This window comes from Cryptomeria japonica, chromosome 3 (genome assembly GCF_030272615.1).
Source record: "Cryptomeria japonica chromosome 3, Sugi_1.0, whole genome shotgun sequence".
NCBI lineage: Eukaryota > Viridiplantae > Streptophyta > Pinopsida > Cupressales > Cupressaceae > Cryptomeria > Cryptomeria japonica.
In genome coordinates, this window is record NC_081407.1 from 385,143,401 (window position 1) to 385,159,856 (window position 16,456).

Here is a 16,456-nt window from a genome sequence, read left to right on the forward strand (position 1 = left end):
CTACGGAGGAAGCTTCATGCTATGGCCGTTGAAATTTTTGCAGGAAGAAGGCTGCCAAATTGCAACGCAACAAAGGGATCAATAGCATTCAAGTGGAAGCGCCTTGCATCTCCATCGTGATGTTTTATGCCTGTGAAATGAAGGTTATCAAAAATTCATTTGTGGCAATAATTTCATACCATTCTCTGCATTCAAAGACACATTCAATGGGATAAGATTTGTAATGATTTCTCTAACAACTGGTTACATTTGATCAGATGCTTTCTCCTCGCATTAAAGGAGAGGATAAAAAATTGCATCTAATCCATGCATAAGTAATCCTACCTAGGCGGGAACTAAAATATATATATAGTTATCGAAAAAAATGATTAAAAAATTTATGATTTTCAAAATGTATTAAAAAATAAAATGATTTCATGTATAATAAAAAGGTATTTTTTTTTAATAGAAATTTTGTATTTAATTTAATGAAAATTGAGTCAAATCACTCTAATTGGTTTTATTGTCTATGTTTTGAGATAAAAAAAGAATTATTAAAATTCATAATCTATTTAGAAAATATTTTATTTACAATATTATAAATAATAAAAAACAAAAAACTATTTAAAATAAACATTTCTTTTTCTTTTGGTCCTAATAAACATTCTTTGAATTTAATATCTTGAAATGGGTTTGGTTCAAATAAACATTCTTTGAATTGAACATCCTTTTCTTTTTTTAAAACTTGGTTGGCTCCACACCCGAATTTGTGAAGTGTTAGGCAAGCTCCACCCGAATTTCATGCTTTAAAAGACTGCTATTTCTCAGCAGAAGAAGCATAAGCTTTTTTCATGAACCCTAAGAAACCTAGTTTCTTGAAAAGGGAAAGTTACGCGGAGATGGGAGACAGAGGATTGGACGCAGTGATTTTGGGCGCCTCAGGATTCGTAGCAAAATACATTTTGAGAGAATTTATGAGGCATTTGGAGCGGGCGGATGGGCAAGGGCGAAGAAGAATCGGCATAGCAGGGCACAACCGAGAGAAATTAGCGAAGGCGCTGCAATGGGCGGCACAAGGGGCGCTACAGATGCCACTCTTAATCCCCGTAATAGAGGCAGGTGTCATGGATTCGGCATCCATGGCAGCTCTGTGCAAGAGAACACAGTTAATTGTGAACTATGTTGGGCCCTTCTGCCTCTACGGTGAGTCTGTGGTGGCTGCCTACGTGGAAGCGGGCATTGATTACTTGGACATCACGGGCGAGCAAAAATTCATGGAAATGATGGAGGAGCACTACCATAGCTTGGCCCTTCTCACTGGATCTCTCATCATTTCCACACCTGTGCCTATGATTATGTTACCGCCGACCTCGGTGTCATATTTCATAGCAGGCAGTGGAAGCCACTGTTCGTGCCTCACAGCGTGGATGCGTATGTGGTTTTGGAGTCTGAGAAGCGAGTTGTGCTGAATGTTACCAGTTTTGAGTCTGCTGTGGTTGCCATCGCTCGCGCGCAGGAGGATCAAAAGCTTAGGACATACGGGACCCTCCGGGTATGAGAGTCCGAATTCTTTGTAGGAACCAGGCCTGGATTTTAGGCTTTTTAGGGAGACCTTCTTGTTAATTATTATGTTGTGTTTGTTGTTTTCAGTTCTATTGGTTGTGATGTTGATTGTTTATTGTTGTTTTGCAGTGGATTTTAGAGTTACACCTTCCTGTTAATTAGTATGTTGTTTAGTTGTTTTCAGTTCTATTGATTGTTTATTATTGTTTTGCAGTTAACTAGTATGTTGTGTTTGCTGTTTTCTGATCAAAAATATCCTTGGTGAATTTAGTACTCCGTCATAAATATAAAAAGACCATTTGTTTTATTTTATCCTATACGCTTATAGAGAAACCACCCGCTGCACCTCCGGCTAGCCATAACAAAAGCCAAAAGAGAAAGCAACAAACATAATCAACAATCAATAACATAAAAAAATTGCCAATTCTGGTGTAGTACAAAAACTATGAGAGCGTAAAAAAACTCTAGTTGCCTCTTAACATAAGAAATTAATTGATCAAAAGCCATAAATTAAACTTGGGGCAAACCAAAATTATTAAATACTATTCTTAAAAAGAAAAACCCTTGGCTAGTGAATTTGTAATAGCTGCATATATTTGAAACCAAAAAGAGATAATCAAAACTAAGCATCTCATTAATGAAAGTATTTAATAAAGAGTAGAAGTTAAAATCTGACTTTCCCTACCCTACGGAGGAAGCTTCATGCTATGGCCGTTGAAATTTTTGCAGGAAGAAGGCTGCCAAATTGCAACGCAACAAAGGGATCAATAGCATTTAAGTGGAAGCGCCTTGCATCTCCATCGTGATGTTTTATGCCTATGAAATGAAGGTTATCAAAAATTCATTTGCGGCAATAATTTCATACCATTCTCTGCATTCAAAGACACATTCAATGGGATAAGATTTGTAATGATTTCTCTAACAACTGGTTACATTTGATTGGACTCTTTCTCCTCGCATTAAAGGAGAGGATAAAAAATTGCATCTAATCCATGCATAAGTAATCCTACCTAGGCAGGAACTAAAATATATATATAGTTATCGAAAAAAATGATTAAAAAATTTATGATTTTCAAAATGTATTAAAAAATAAAATGATTTCATATAAAATAAAAAGGTTTTTCTTTTTAATAGAAATTTTGTATTTAATTGAATGAAAACTGAGTCAAATCATTCTAATTGGTTTTATTGTCTATGTTTTGAGATAAAAAAAGAATTATTAAAATTCATAATCTATTTAGAAAATATTTTATTTACAATTTTATAAATAATAAAAAACAAAAAACTATTTAAAATAAACATTTCTTTTTCTTTTGGTCCTAATAAACATTCTTTGAATTTAATATCTTGAAATGGGTTTGGTTCAAATAAACGTTCTTTGAATTGAACATCCTTTTTTTTTTTAAAAACTTGGTTGGCTCCACACCCGAATTTGTGAAGTGTTAGGCAAGCTCCACCCGAATTTCATCCTTTAAAACACTGCTATTTCTCAGCAGAAGAAGCATAAGCTTTTTTCATGAACCCTAAGAAACCTAGTTTCTTGAAAAGGGAAAGTTACGCGGAGATGGGAGACGAAGCATTGGACGCAGTGATTTTGGGCGCCTCAGGATTCGCAGCAAAATACATTTTGAGAGAATTTATGAGGCATTTGTAGCGACCGAAGGGGCAAGGGCGAAGAAGAATCGGCATAGCAGGGTGCAACCGAGAGAAATTAGCGGAGGCGCTGTGATGGGCGGCACAAGGGGCGCTGCAGATGCCGCCCTTAATCCCCATAATAGAAGCAGATGTCACGGATTCGGCATCCATAGCGGCTCTGTACAAGAGAACACGGTTAATTATGAACTGTGTTGGGCCCTTCCGCCTCTACGGTGAGTCTGTGGTGGTTGCCTGTGTGGAAGCGGGCATTGATTACCTGGACATCACGAGCGAGCAAAAATTCTTGGAAATGATGGAGGAGCACTACCATAGCTCGACCCTTCTCACTAGATCTCTCATCATTTCCGCCTGTGCCTTTGATTATGTTACCGCCGACCTCGGTGTCATATTTCATAGCAGGTAGTGGAAGCCACTGTCCGTGCGTCATAGCGTGGATGCGTATGTGGTTTTGGAGTCTGAGAAGCGAGTTGTGCTGAATGTTACCAGTTTTGAGTCTGCTGTGGTTGCCATCGTTCGCGCGCAGGAGGATCAAAAGCTTAGGACATACAGGACCCTCCGGGTAAGAGAGTCCGAATTCTTTGTAGGAACTAGGCCTGGATTTTAGGCTTTTTAGGGAGACCTTCTTGTTAATTATTATGTTGTGTTTGTTGTTTTCAGTTCTATTGGTTGTGATGTTGATTGTTTATTGTTGTTTTGCAGTGGATTGTAGAGTTACACCTTCCTTTTAATTAGTATGTTGTTTAGTTGTTTTCAGTTCTATTGATTGTTTATTATTGTTTTGCAGTTAACTAGTATGTTGTGTTTGCTGTTTTTACTTCTATTGGTTGTGATGTTGATTGTTTATTGTTGTTTCACAGCATTGATCCTTTATTATTGTTTTTTTATTGTAGATTGACCTCATCAATTTATTAATCTTATTATATATAAAAGAGGGGGATCTTTCAAAAATCCTCTATTTACTGTAAGCCAGGCTTGGATTTTAGGGTTACACCCTCATGTTAATTATTATGTTGTGTTTGTTGTTTGTTCTGTTGATTGATTGTTTATTGTTCTTTTGCAACATTAAAGTTGATCTTTTGTTATTGTATTTTTTATTGTAGGTTGACATTTATCAATTTTTTATTTTTATTATCTATAAAAGAGTTGGGGGCTCTTTCAAAAACTCTCCATTTACCTGGATTTTAGGGTCACACCCTCCTTTTAGTTAGTATGTTGTGTTTGTTGTTTTTAGTTCTATCGGTTGTGATGATGATTGTTTATTGTTGTTTTGCAGCATTAAAGTTGATCCTTTGTTATTGCTTTTTTATTGTGAGTTGACCTTCATCAATTTATTAATCTTATTATCTATAAAATAGTTGACTCTTTAAAAAATCCTCTATTTAGTGTACGCTGTTTTCAGTTCTATTGGTTGGGATACTGATTGTTTATTGTTGTTTTACAACATTAAACTTGATCCTTTATTATTGTTTGTTATTGTTTTTTAATTATGAATTGACCTTCATCAATTTATCAATCTCATTATCTATAAAAGATTGAAAGCCCTTTCAAAAACCCTCCATTTACTTCACAATACACCTTTCTGGTCCATCTTATTGCAACTTGGGAGTAGAATAGGACATTAATGATGACTCGTAAAATTTGAAGTATTGCTTTTTGCATGCAGGTACCCGGCCTTCCTGCACCGAAATCTAAGATAGTTGAACACCAAAAATCAATTGGACTATGGGCACTGACGTCACCCACAGGAGATGCAGATGTTGCTCGAAGAACACAAGCCTTCTTGTTAGAGAATCCATATGGTTTGCCTGGTGTGAATGAGAACTCTGACGCAATGGAGAAGAGGAGGAAATCCTGGTCAGAGGTGAAGCCTGTTTATGTTGATGTTTTGATAGGTTATAAGCGTTTTTGGATTGTACTTGTTACAAATTGTATTGGGTTGATGGTGTTCCTACTAGGCCAATTTGGGTGGGGACGTTCGCTTCTTCTCAAATACCCCAGAATTTTCACTTTTGGGCTATTCAGGAAGACGGGCCCCACAAAAGAGGAGATTAAAAGTGCTTCATTCAAGTATTGGTTTGTAGGTCATGGCTATAGTGATAAGAGTCGTCTTCTGCAGCAAGGATCAAAGCCAGATATGGAAGTGGTGAACAGAATTTCAGGGCCTAAGGTAGGTTATGCAACAACTCCCATCATTCTTGTTCAGTGTGCTCTCATTGTAATGGATCAACGCCAAACTTTACCAAAGGGGGGGGTTTTCCCACCAGGAATTGTGTTTGGTTCTACAGATCTGCAAGAACGCCTAGAAAAAAATGGCATATTGTTTGAACTTATCAGCAAAAAGACTATATGATGTCTGCTAATTTAGTTTCGACCGACCATTATTAAACTTTGAAAAATTTAATATCATTAGAATGAAATATATATAATCTTTTCCATCATCAACATTTGAGATATGAAAAAAATTATACATTGGTTGAATCCACAAAATTTAACGACGACAAATTTGTTTTCTATTTACAGTATTTATTGTATAGCTATTTCCTTGCCTCTGTCAAATGAGCTAAACAGCTCTTGGAATAATTCTAAATAATTCCTGGTGTCCTTCCCTCTGTCAAATGAGCTAAATAAATTGATGTAAGGTAGGTCTAAATATTTTCTTGTGTCAAAACCAATAACTGGAGAAGAGCATTAACATGACTTATGGGATAAAAGCTGAAAACAAAAGCAGGGATGAATGGACTGACTGACACCTAGAGACAAATTAGAAAATCTATCTAGATTGGCTCTAGCCATTGGAAGTTTACATTGTATTATCACCTCCAACTGGTTAAGATTATTGTAACTTCAAACTGTGTTGATTAATTAATCGATAGACTATTTTGGGTGGGACACTCTTTACCAGAATTCTCATTTTTCACGTTGTAATTTTTCTGGCTTATCAGCAAATGGACAAATTCACCAAAACATGTTTGGATGGTGCTGTCAGACTACATCTATATCAAAAAGGACCTAAATATTGAAATGTCTCATGCCGTAAAGGATAAGATTTTTATGATTCAATTGGAATTTGTCGGGAAGTTGAATCGATATAATGGTTTTCACTTTAAACTTTTTAAAAATTTTGGTTTTGGATTTGCTTGGCAAGTAAAATCGGCCCACCATTGAAGCAGACAGGTAATCTTTTTGAAACAGCTAAATTAATTAATCGATAGAATATGGTTTAATGAATTAATTTAAATAAATTGAATAATTTATTTAATTAATAGAAGAAAAGGTTTAAGATGAATTAATTAAATACTAATTTAATTAACTGTTGATTGATGGTTAAATAATAAATACTAAACATTCATTCAATTAAGTGCATAGATTTGGATGTCTACATTTGCCCCTCTTTGAGACGGTGTGTTTTATCACATCGTTTCAAAGAAAAACAAGTAAGCATAGTAAGTGCCCCAGTATGCATCAAGGTAATGGTTAGGTATGCCCCCTCGAGAGATGGGACAAAATTTCAATTTTTTTGGGCGATCTCTCGAAAATTTTAAGAAAATTAGGCATGGATAGAATGGAGGCTTGGGAATGAAGGAGGAGAAGGGAAATCCAGTGAGTACCCTTAGGTCATGCAAGAGATATAGTGCAAATGTAGTGTTGTGCTTTTGATTGATGTTGTACAATTGATCAAAATTGGTTGGACAATCTGGTGCAATCGGTTGAATTACCCTGGTTGAGTCAAAGCGTGATAGTTAATGTCAGTTGTTCGCTTGGATAGGATAAAGTCTGAGTAAGTGAGTCAAAATGATCTGATGAGACTTAGACAATTGATGTAATTGTCCGATGAAGTCAAGGTATATGAAGCAAAATACTTGTTGAGACTTAAACAATTGATATAATTGCTTGTTTTGATTGTGTTTGATTGGTTGATCAATTGACAATGTTTGCGCTTTAGGTTGTTTGTGGCATTTGTTGGACTTAGTGTATCTATTGAGACTAGGCAATTGATGTAAATACCTGTTGTAGTCTAGGTGTGTGTGAGTCGATGTACCTGTATAGATAGAGTAACTTGCTTTGCTTATAGGATGACCTAGGTAACATAGGTTACGCAAACCCTCCTTTTAGAGATAGATGGTGATGAACGTGGCTTGATTGGTTTGATGGGAAACGATGCAGGGTATGCAATTATGATGATGACCTAGATAGGGAGGGTGAGGGGGGGGATTCAATGTTAGATAGAAGGTATGGAGAACCAAGTACTCATTTCTGTGGAAGAGGATAAAAAAATAGAGTATCCATTGTCATGACTGTGTATGAATGATACGTAGTGATATGGATTTATGGACGGATGAAATGCAACGAAATGCAATATATATAGATGAGATGAAATGGCGATCCACGACTTATTTAGAGTACTTAATTTTCATCATCGATCATGGTAGTATTGATCTTGGCCAAGGTATCAGAAACCAAGGTTGAGCGTTTCACTTATAAACAAACATCGCAGACAAGGAAAGTTCCCCTCCATTCTGGTTCATGTACAAATGGTCATGGTATATGCTGTAGTCAGTAAGCCATAGTGATCCATGATTGTATTTTTGCATAGGATTGCGTAGCTTAGTGAACTTCACATGTAGACACCATTAGTATATGCCCCAAAACTTCATTTGAACAATTCGTAGGCAACAAACAAAGAAAAAGATATTAGGAACCATCCCGACTACTCTAATCACTTGTGGATATCCTGGAGTAGCGTAGGAACTTGATATAAATAAATAAATAAAAAATCGACCAAGTACTTATCAGCGAAACAAAATTTTCTTGTCAAAGAAAATGTTACCATGTCTTGTTTGTGGGGAAGGATGCATCCTTGTGAAGACAGTTGTGTGTAGATGTGTGATTTGTTGGTTGATTTGATAGGTGGTCATTGTTTAAGGCTTTTCAAATTGTTGATTTCGCGACTGTTGCAATGTGTATGTACAAGGAATAATATACTTTTCAATGTTTTTGAGTGATTTTGATGTTTTTGTAATGTTTTTTGGATTTTTTGAATGTTGTGAATGTTTTTGGTATTATCTTTAGGACATTTTGCAAATGTTTTTGGGATTTTATTAATATTTTTGGTATTATTTTAGGACGTTTTTGAATGAGCAACTCAATGAATCACAATCATGGAGAATCCACTCCCATTAGTAAGTTAAGAACATTGCCCCCAATTAAGTGTTGGTAAGAAAGCATGACATGGGACATGAGGCAATAACCTTGATTGTAAATCAATAACAAGCCATGGTATAAATGATGGGTGAATGGATGCAATGGATGTGATTGCAACAAGTCTGAAAGACAATGAAGCCATAGCCTTTACGAATGACGCCTGTTTACCAGGTTTTCATTACTGTACTTACCCAAGGCGCCACCAGAGTGGTTTTCACCGTTTGGATGAATGATTTTTCTTTACTATTTTCTTGATTTTTTTATTTTTATATTTTGCTTAGGACTTTTTTTCTGAATGTTTTTGGTATTTTCTGATATTGGATGAGCCTGATGCTCTGCATAGCTTATGTATGATTTTTTTTGAGATGCATGTTGTTGATCGGATCTGCTAGTGGTTCTCCTTTTGAAGTGGCTAACTAATATGCCCCAGACTTGAAGACGATAATGATGACATATGGACCAGCCAATTGGATTCAAATTTGCCCCAGTGTTCTCTATTCGGTTGATTGCGAGGATTCTCCTTGAGAACAAGATCTACTTCAAATGTGTGAGGTTTGAAACTATGACTGTAGCTTTTTCTCATGCGCTATTGAAGGGCTTTTAGGTGATTGTAGGCAGCTTGTCGCTTTTCATCAAGCAGTTCCAAGTCCTGAAGAAGTAAGACTCGGTATTCTTCATCATTTATTAGATTTCATAAGGAGACCCGTAGAGATGGTAATTCTAGCTCAATAGGAAAGATGGCTTCTGCTCCATAAATCAGTGAGTAGGGGGTTGCGCTTGTAGGGGTTTGAATGCTATTTCGATATGCCCATAGTACCAGATTCAAACAAATGTGCCAATCATGGCCAACATCATTGACCGTCTTTTTGAGGACCTCAATGTATTCTTATTGGATGCTTTTGCTTGATTGTTGCCTTGTGGGTAATATGGGGTGGAAAAGTGGTGTTGGATATGAAATTTCTCACAGAGTTCATAGACATCTTGATTTTTGAAAGGGAGCCCGTTATTTGTGTTGATGGACATGGGTACACCATATCGACAAATGATGTAATTGAGAATGAATGAGGTGATCTGCTTGCCAGTGACGTGGGTGAGTGGAACGACTTCGATCAACTTGGTGAAGTACTATGTGGCGATAATGATAAATTTATGATCGTTGGATGAAGATGGATGGATTTTACCCACAAGGTCAAGTTCTCATCGACAAAAGGGCCACGATGTTGTGATGGGTTGTAATTCTTGCGTTGGTGCATGTATCAAATCCCTGTGCACTTGGCACTTCTTGCACTTTTTGACAAAATAATAGGAGTCCTTCTCCATGGAGGGCCAATAGTATCCGACTCGCATGATTTTCTTTGCTAGTGAAGGACCGCTTGAGTGAGCCCCACAAATTCCTTCATGTACCTCTTCCAAGGCTTTTGTTATCTCATCTTGTTCCAAACATCGAAGGAGAGTACCATCAAGACTTCGTCTGTATAGGGTTTTGACAATGATGGTGTATCTAACGGTTTGGCAGATAAAGGTTTTTCGTTGGTTGTTTGATTGGTTAGGGGGAAGTGTGTGGTCACGTAGGTAAGTGAAAAACTCACCGTACCATGGGGAGTTGGAACCGATAAGATGACATATCATTTCATATTTAGGGTTATCATAAGTAGGGATCCAAAGATGTTCCACCAAGAACTCATAGCGTGTCGAATTTTGTGGAAGATCCAAGAGAAATGCCATTGCAGCCGTTGCATTAGCAACTCGATTATGATCTCTTGGTATTTGCTCAAATGTGATAGTTGTAAATGATTTTTTGAAACTATCCACCATCCTTTTGTACGACATGAACTTATCATCCTTTGTTTGGTATTCATTAGTGACTTGTTGGATGACTAGCTGGGAATCTCCATATACTTGCAGCTCTTTTAGATTCCATTGTATGGTCAATCTGAGTCCTATGATCAAGGCCTCATATTCCACTATATTATTTGTGCATGGGAAAGTGAGTCTGTATGACTTTGGGATACTGTCACCTTGAGGTGTGATAAAAAGAATACCTGCCCCTGAGCCATGTTTGGTGTATGAGCCATCAAAATATAGCTTCCAGGGTTGTGTAGCTGTGATCATGAAAAATTCCTCATCCAAAAAGTTGGAAATAAGAGGATGGTTTCCTTTGAGTGGTGCATCAACCAATTGATCTATAATAACCTGTCCCTTGATAGCTTTGTGGTCCACATACTCAATATCAAATTCGCTCAGGATCATAACCCATTTGGCCAAGCGGCCTGTCAATGCTGCCTTGCTGATTAGGTACTTGAGTGGATCTATCTTGGCAATAAGTTGTATTTTGTGCGTTAAAGATAGTGTCTTAATTTAGTTGCCACAAAGATAACTGCTAGGAAAGCTCACTCAATAGGTGTGTAATTGAGTTCATAGCCTACCAGTGTTCGAGAGATGTAGTAGACAACACATTCTTTTCCTTCAGCATTATGTTGTGTAAGAAATACTCCTAATACCGTGGTTGTAACTGAAATGTATAACAATAGAAGTTTTCTTGGATTTGGTGGAATCAACAATGGTGTATTCATTAGGTAGTCTTTAAGCATTTGGAATGCTTGCTAGCATTTTGCATCCCATTGAAAGCGGATATTTTTATTTAACAGATGGGTGAAGGGATGACATTTATCAGCCAATTGTGCAATGAACCGCCGAATGGATTGTAATCGCCCTTGTAATGTCCTCAACTGACTGATATTCTTTGGAGGTGGCATTTCCATGATCGCCTTGACTTTCGCAGGATCCACTTCAATGCCTTTACTTGAGACAATGTATCCTAAGAGTTTCCCTGAGGTTACTCCAAAGACACATTTCTTTGGATTGAGATGAACGTGGTATGGCTCCAATCTATTGAAGATTTTATCCAGTACTGCAAGATGACCCTCTCTTGTTAATGATTTAGCTAGTAGATCATCCACATAATCTTCCATTATTGTGTGCATCATGTCGTGGAAGATGGTAGTCATGGCTCTTTGATATGTTGCCCCTGCATTCTTTAGACCAAATGGCATTACATTTCAATAGTATGTTCCCCATGGATATGTGAAAGTAGTTTTGTGTTGATCTTTTGGAGCAATTTTAATCTGGTTATATCCTGAAAATCCATCCATGAGAGAAAGCATCACATGACCTACTGTTAGATCGACAATCATGTCAATGCTTGGTAAAGGAAAGTCATCTTTAGGACATGCTTTGTTTAAATCTCTAAAATCCGTACAGATACGGATGCCCCCATTAGGTTTACCAACAAGTACAATAGTGGAGATCCAATCTACATAATCAATTGGTTTGATGAAACCAGCATCCAAGAGCTTTTTAAGTTCAACCTTGACAAAAACGACAATCTGTGGGTGCATCTTTCTGAGCTTTTGTTTGATAGGTTTAGCTCCTTCTGCTACAATTAAGTGATGCATGACCAAATTTGAATCTAAGTCGGGCATGTCTACATAAGACCATGCAAAGTTGATTTGGCACTTTTGGAAGAATTCCACAAAATTGGGCTCTTCTTCAGGAGTTAATAGAGATGCCAAATGTATTTTGTGAGAAGTCTCAAGGGTCCCCACATTGAATTCTTTCATTTTTCCTATTAGGATGGTTAGTCTCTCCTAATTCGTACTAACACAAAGTAAATCCAGGTTCTTGTTTGCACGTGTCAGTGTTAATGTGGCCATCAATACGGTCTTACCCACCAAAATTACTCTGCAGTCCAGACTTGGGTCTTGGGTTCAACAAATAAAATATGAGAACATGAAAGCCTTCGATCAAAACTGTGGTAGATATGGTCATCTGAGCTCGACATCTAAAAGGAACATAAATAGGAAATTGCAGCCGATCACTAGCTTTGAGAAGATTCATCTGATGGAGAACACAAATAAGGAGGAACCACCTCGTGATAATAATGATTCAAAGGGAGAATCCTCCTTGGTCAAAGACCCTCAAAAAGTGGTGGCCCCCTCATGAGAGGTGATTGTGTCTACTTTGTACAAAGATAAGAAGAAGAGTGTGGATGACCTTTCTGCTTCAATCTCTGGTGCTGAGTTGCCTGTGGTGGGTCCATCTCTTCCTCTCTCCTTTGAGGAACCCCTGAGATTGAATCCCTCATATGTTAATGAGATTGTCATTGATTTGAACCAACCATAATGCAAGGAACAAAGTACAAAAGAAGGAAATAAAAATTTAACTTTACCCAGGGAAAATGTTCCCCCTATCTCATCTAACTTAAGTTTGGAAGCGAGGAATAGATTGATGGTGACTTCCAAGAAAATGTTCAATGGTGTTTTTGGTAACCTAAAAGAAAACTTACAGATGTTGGGTTTTTCTGCTACTCCACCGCAAACCAAGACAAAACTCTGGTTTGAGGAGGATGAAAAAGAAGATAAGGGATGGGAACAAGTGCCTATCAAGAAGAAGAAGAAGAAAGCTGATGTGGGGGGCAACATCAAAATGGGTCGACCAACAAACAAAGACTCTAGACAGAAGGAAGTGGAACAAGAGGTAGCAATAGGAAAGCAGTCAACCTTGGATGGAATCCCAAAAAACAAGAAAAATAGGAATTAACCCCAAGTTGATGGGATTATCCCCTATTCAGGTGAGTAGGGTTCTTAAGACTTGTATTTCTATGATTATTATCTCCTAGAATGTTAGGGGCTTTAACAACCCCTTAAAACAACATATGCTTAAATGTAAGCTATTGGAACAGAAGGTGGATATTCTTATGATTCAAGAAACTAAGATGAATAAGGATAATTTTTAGAAATCCATTAACTCTTTCTAGCCCTCGACTCATTTCTTGAACGACGACTCTGAAGGTGCCTTGGGGGGAATTGCTACCCTCTGGACCCCCAACCTGTTGGAAGGAACTTTGGTTTCTTTTGAAAGGAACTCCCTTATTGTCAAAATGAGAATCATTAAGTCAAATTTACAAAAGCTTCTTATTAATGTTTATGCCCCAAATGTCCGCAATACTAGGGACAACTTATGGAGATCCATAAATTTACAGATTGAAAATAGAGCTGAAGAGTTATGGATGATTGTTGGAGACTTCAACTCCCCCCTCTACCCCTCAGAGAAAGCTGGTGGAAATGAAGACTTCTCGGATAGTATGAACAAGATGGCTGATTTCATCACCTCTTCTAGTCTCTTGGACATCCCTCTCAATGGGTCTAAATTTACTTGGACCAACAGAAGGCAAGGGGACCATTTAATTCAGGTGAGACTTGATAGAGTGTTGATCTCTTCCAATTGGAATTGCCTTGATTCTTTCTATCTCTATTCATCTCCTCGCTCGGGATCCGACCACAATGCTATCCTCTTAAGAATGGATGATCTTGAGATTAGGAAGTCATACCCTTTCAGGTATGAATTGATGTGGGCTCAACATAAAGATTTCAAAGGGTTGGTTGAAGAATGGTGGAACACTCTTGTTGTGGGCACACTGAGGTTTAAAATTGCCCAAAAACTTAAGATCCTCAAAGAAAGAGTCAAGGGTTGGAATAGGTATTCCTTTGGTAATATCTTTGAGCAAAAGAATAACATAATTAATGAACTATAAGCCATCCAAACTAAAATGGAAGAACAAAAGGATGCGGAGGAGGACTCCAAGGAGGAATTGGATCTGAGAAATCAATGGCTTATTCTCAATAGAAAAGAATAATTGTTCTGGAAATAGAAATCGAGGCTCCAATGACTAAAGGAAGGGGATAAGACTGTTTGTGACCTATCAATTTATGTAATACTATTTACAAAATTATCTCCAAAACCATGGTCAATAGAATAAAACCCTTGCTTGATAAAATGATCTCCAAGCACTAGAAAGGTTTTATGGAAGGAAGAGACATTTTAGATGTGGTCATGGTGGCCCATGAGTTGATTCACTCCATGGATAGCAGCAAGAAACCTTCGATGGCTTTAAAACTGGATATTTCAAAAGCCTATGATAGAGTGTCCTAGGAATTTCTCCTTGAAGTCCTTAAGAGATATGGGTTTAAGGATAGATTCTTAGATTTGATTGAGCAATGTGTCTGCACCCCTATGTTCTTGATAAGGGCTACTTTTGTTGTGGCAAAGGGCTAAGACAGGGTGGCCCCCTCTACCCCTACCTTTTCATCATTGTTGTTGAAGTGTTAGGGAGGAATATTAAAAAGCTTAGATGCGAGGGTTGTCTAAAAGGTTTCAAAGTTGCTTCATGCCTAAACCCTATCACCCATCAACAATTTGTTGATGATACCATCATCTTTGGTGAAGCTTTTGTCTCTGAGGCAAAGCAATGGAGAAAGACCCTGGACATATATTCTATCATCTCAGGCCATCACATAAAATTTGTTTTGAGCAAACTGCTTTTTTAAAATGTCAAACCCACCCTCCAAGCCAAAATATCCCCCATTCTTGGTTTCCAAATTGCCACCCTCCCAGACTCTTATCTCAGGTTGCCCCTTATCTCCAAACGTCCTAATCTGAATTTCTGGAATGACTTTCTTGAGAGATTTTAAAAGAAGTTAGCTGGTTGGAAAGGGAAACTTCTTACCTTGGCCGACAAGATACAACTTGTTAAAGATTGCCTTCAAAATATGCCCATTTATTACCTCTCTTCGTTCAAGATACTTGGGGTGGTTGCTGAAAAAATTGAAAGGATCCAAAGGAGGTTCCTGATGGTCACCAAAACTGGTTAACCCAAGTTCACCCACAATTGATCTATTCAATAACCAATTTCAATCTATGAAGAACCTCAGGACTTGGACAACATAACATAGGATCCTAATGATCCTCCTGCGCTTCAGGTTCTGCTAGACCTAGGGGGGGACACCCTTTGATGCATAAAATACAACCAGTTACAGACATATAGCAACATCAACAATAAACAGAGAAATATCATTCCACAAGCTCAACAAGTTAGAAAACACTACAGATTGGCTAGATCTGTACAAGCAATGGATGAATAAGAGCTTGAAATGAATAGGACACAACCCCCAAAACATGAAGGGAAATAGATTTCTTTAAATTTATATGATTCTGAAAATATCCCCAAATTCTTCAAAGATCAGTGCCTTGTTCATTAGGTATGGAGTCACACATAGAATTGTCAATGCAAATCTCAATTGCAAATCTATTTTCTTTATAAAATATTCATGCATCAATACCTCATACCAACGCATTACTCAACTCATTCACAAAATCATCAGATCTTGGATACATATTTCATTATTTATGATTGATTACATAATTTAAACTCTTCATTGAAGAATACCTACAAACAATCACACCAATCTCCTTGAGATGACAAATTCCAGCCTCCTTGAGGATTTAATTTGTAACAAAGAAATACATACTTAGAGACAATTTTGTGTGAAATCTACTCATGCCTTACACAAGTAGAACCTGCAACTATGAAACAATCTACAATTACTAAAATGCAAATCTATACCCTGAAAAGATCCATAGAATTTTACAAACTTGGAAAAGAAATTCAGAGTTGGAAACACAGAATTCTGGAGCGTTTTTCCAAAAATTCTGGAACCCTTACAAAAGGTAAGAATAGAGAATAAAAAGAAGAGGGAGAAGATCAGATCTGCATCACAAATTGCCAAGTGTCCTCTTTCCCCAACTGAAAAAATTCTTTGCATCATGCCAGCGGAAACTGCTCTCAAAATATCTGATATTTGTTAAAACTGATCACATAAACAAATTTCTAGCTTTGAGAGCTTTCTAACGACATATAATACTTGCATATTTGGGTAAAAAAATTCCTCCAGTGAATTAATCCCGGGTGAAGACCAATCATTTAAATTTTTGAATTTTGTCCATAGTTTGAACTATATTAATTAACTTTGATTTTTACTTGATTTTCACCTTCTGCGCCCCGCCATGTGGCACCTTCTGGTTTGCTCGGAATCCACCTGGACCGCCACCTCACCAGTCGTTGATCCACGATGGATAACTGGAGTGCATCTTCATCTTGTGGACCATTGATCCTCCTCGAACCTACTCGATCTTTAACACATGAGATGCTCACCTGCCA

The 16,456-nt window shown here is 37.4% G+C and overlaps 2 protein-coding genes across 2 annotated transcripts; both read left to right on the forward strand.

Annotated features, from left to right (window-relative positions):
• Positions 1–878: 878 nt before the first annotated feature.
• LOC131874208 (probable mitochondrial saccharopine dehydrogenase-like oxidoreductase At5g39410) lies at positions 879–1,448 on the forward strand. The gene has a single exon (XM_059217472.1). The coding sequence runs from the start codon at positions 879–881 to the stop codon at positions 1,446–1,448; it is 570 nt and encodes a 189-aa protein (XP_059073455.1).
• Positions 1,449–3,058: 1,610 nt separating this feature from the next.
• LOC131044709 (probable mitochondrial saccharopine dehydrogenase-like oxidoreductase At5g39410) lies at positions 3,059–5,576 on the forward strand. Its single transcript, XM_057978099.2, is given in 2 exon segments — positions 3,059–3,757; positions 4,862–5,576. Coding segments are annotated over 2 exon segments (1,386 nt in total). The 3' UTR covers positions 5,549–5,576.
• Positions 5,577–16,456: the final 10,880 nt, after the last annotated feature.

What these genes read in the sequence shown, in the direction of transcription:
- LOC131874208 (XM_059217472.1), top strand. Translation starts at nt 879, where the DNA reads ATGGGAGACAGAGGATTGGACGCAGTGATTTTGGGCGCCTCAGGATTC.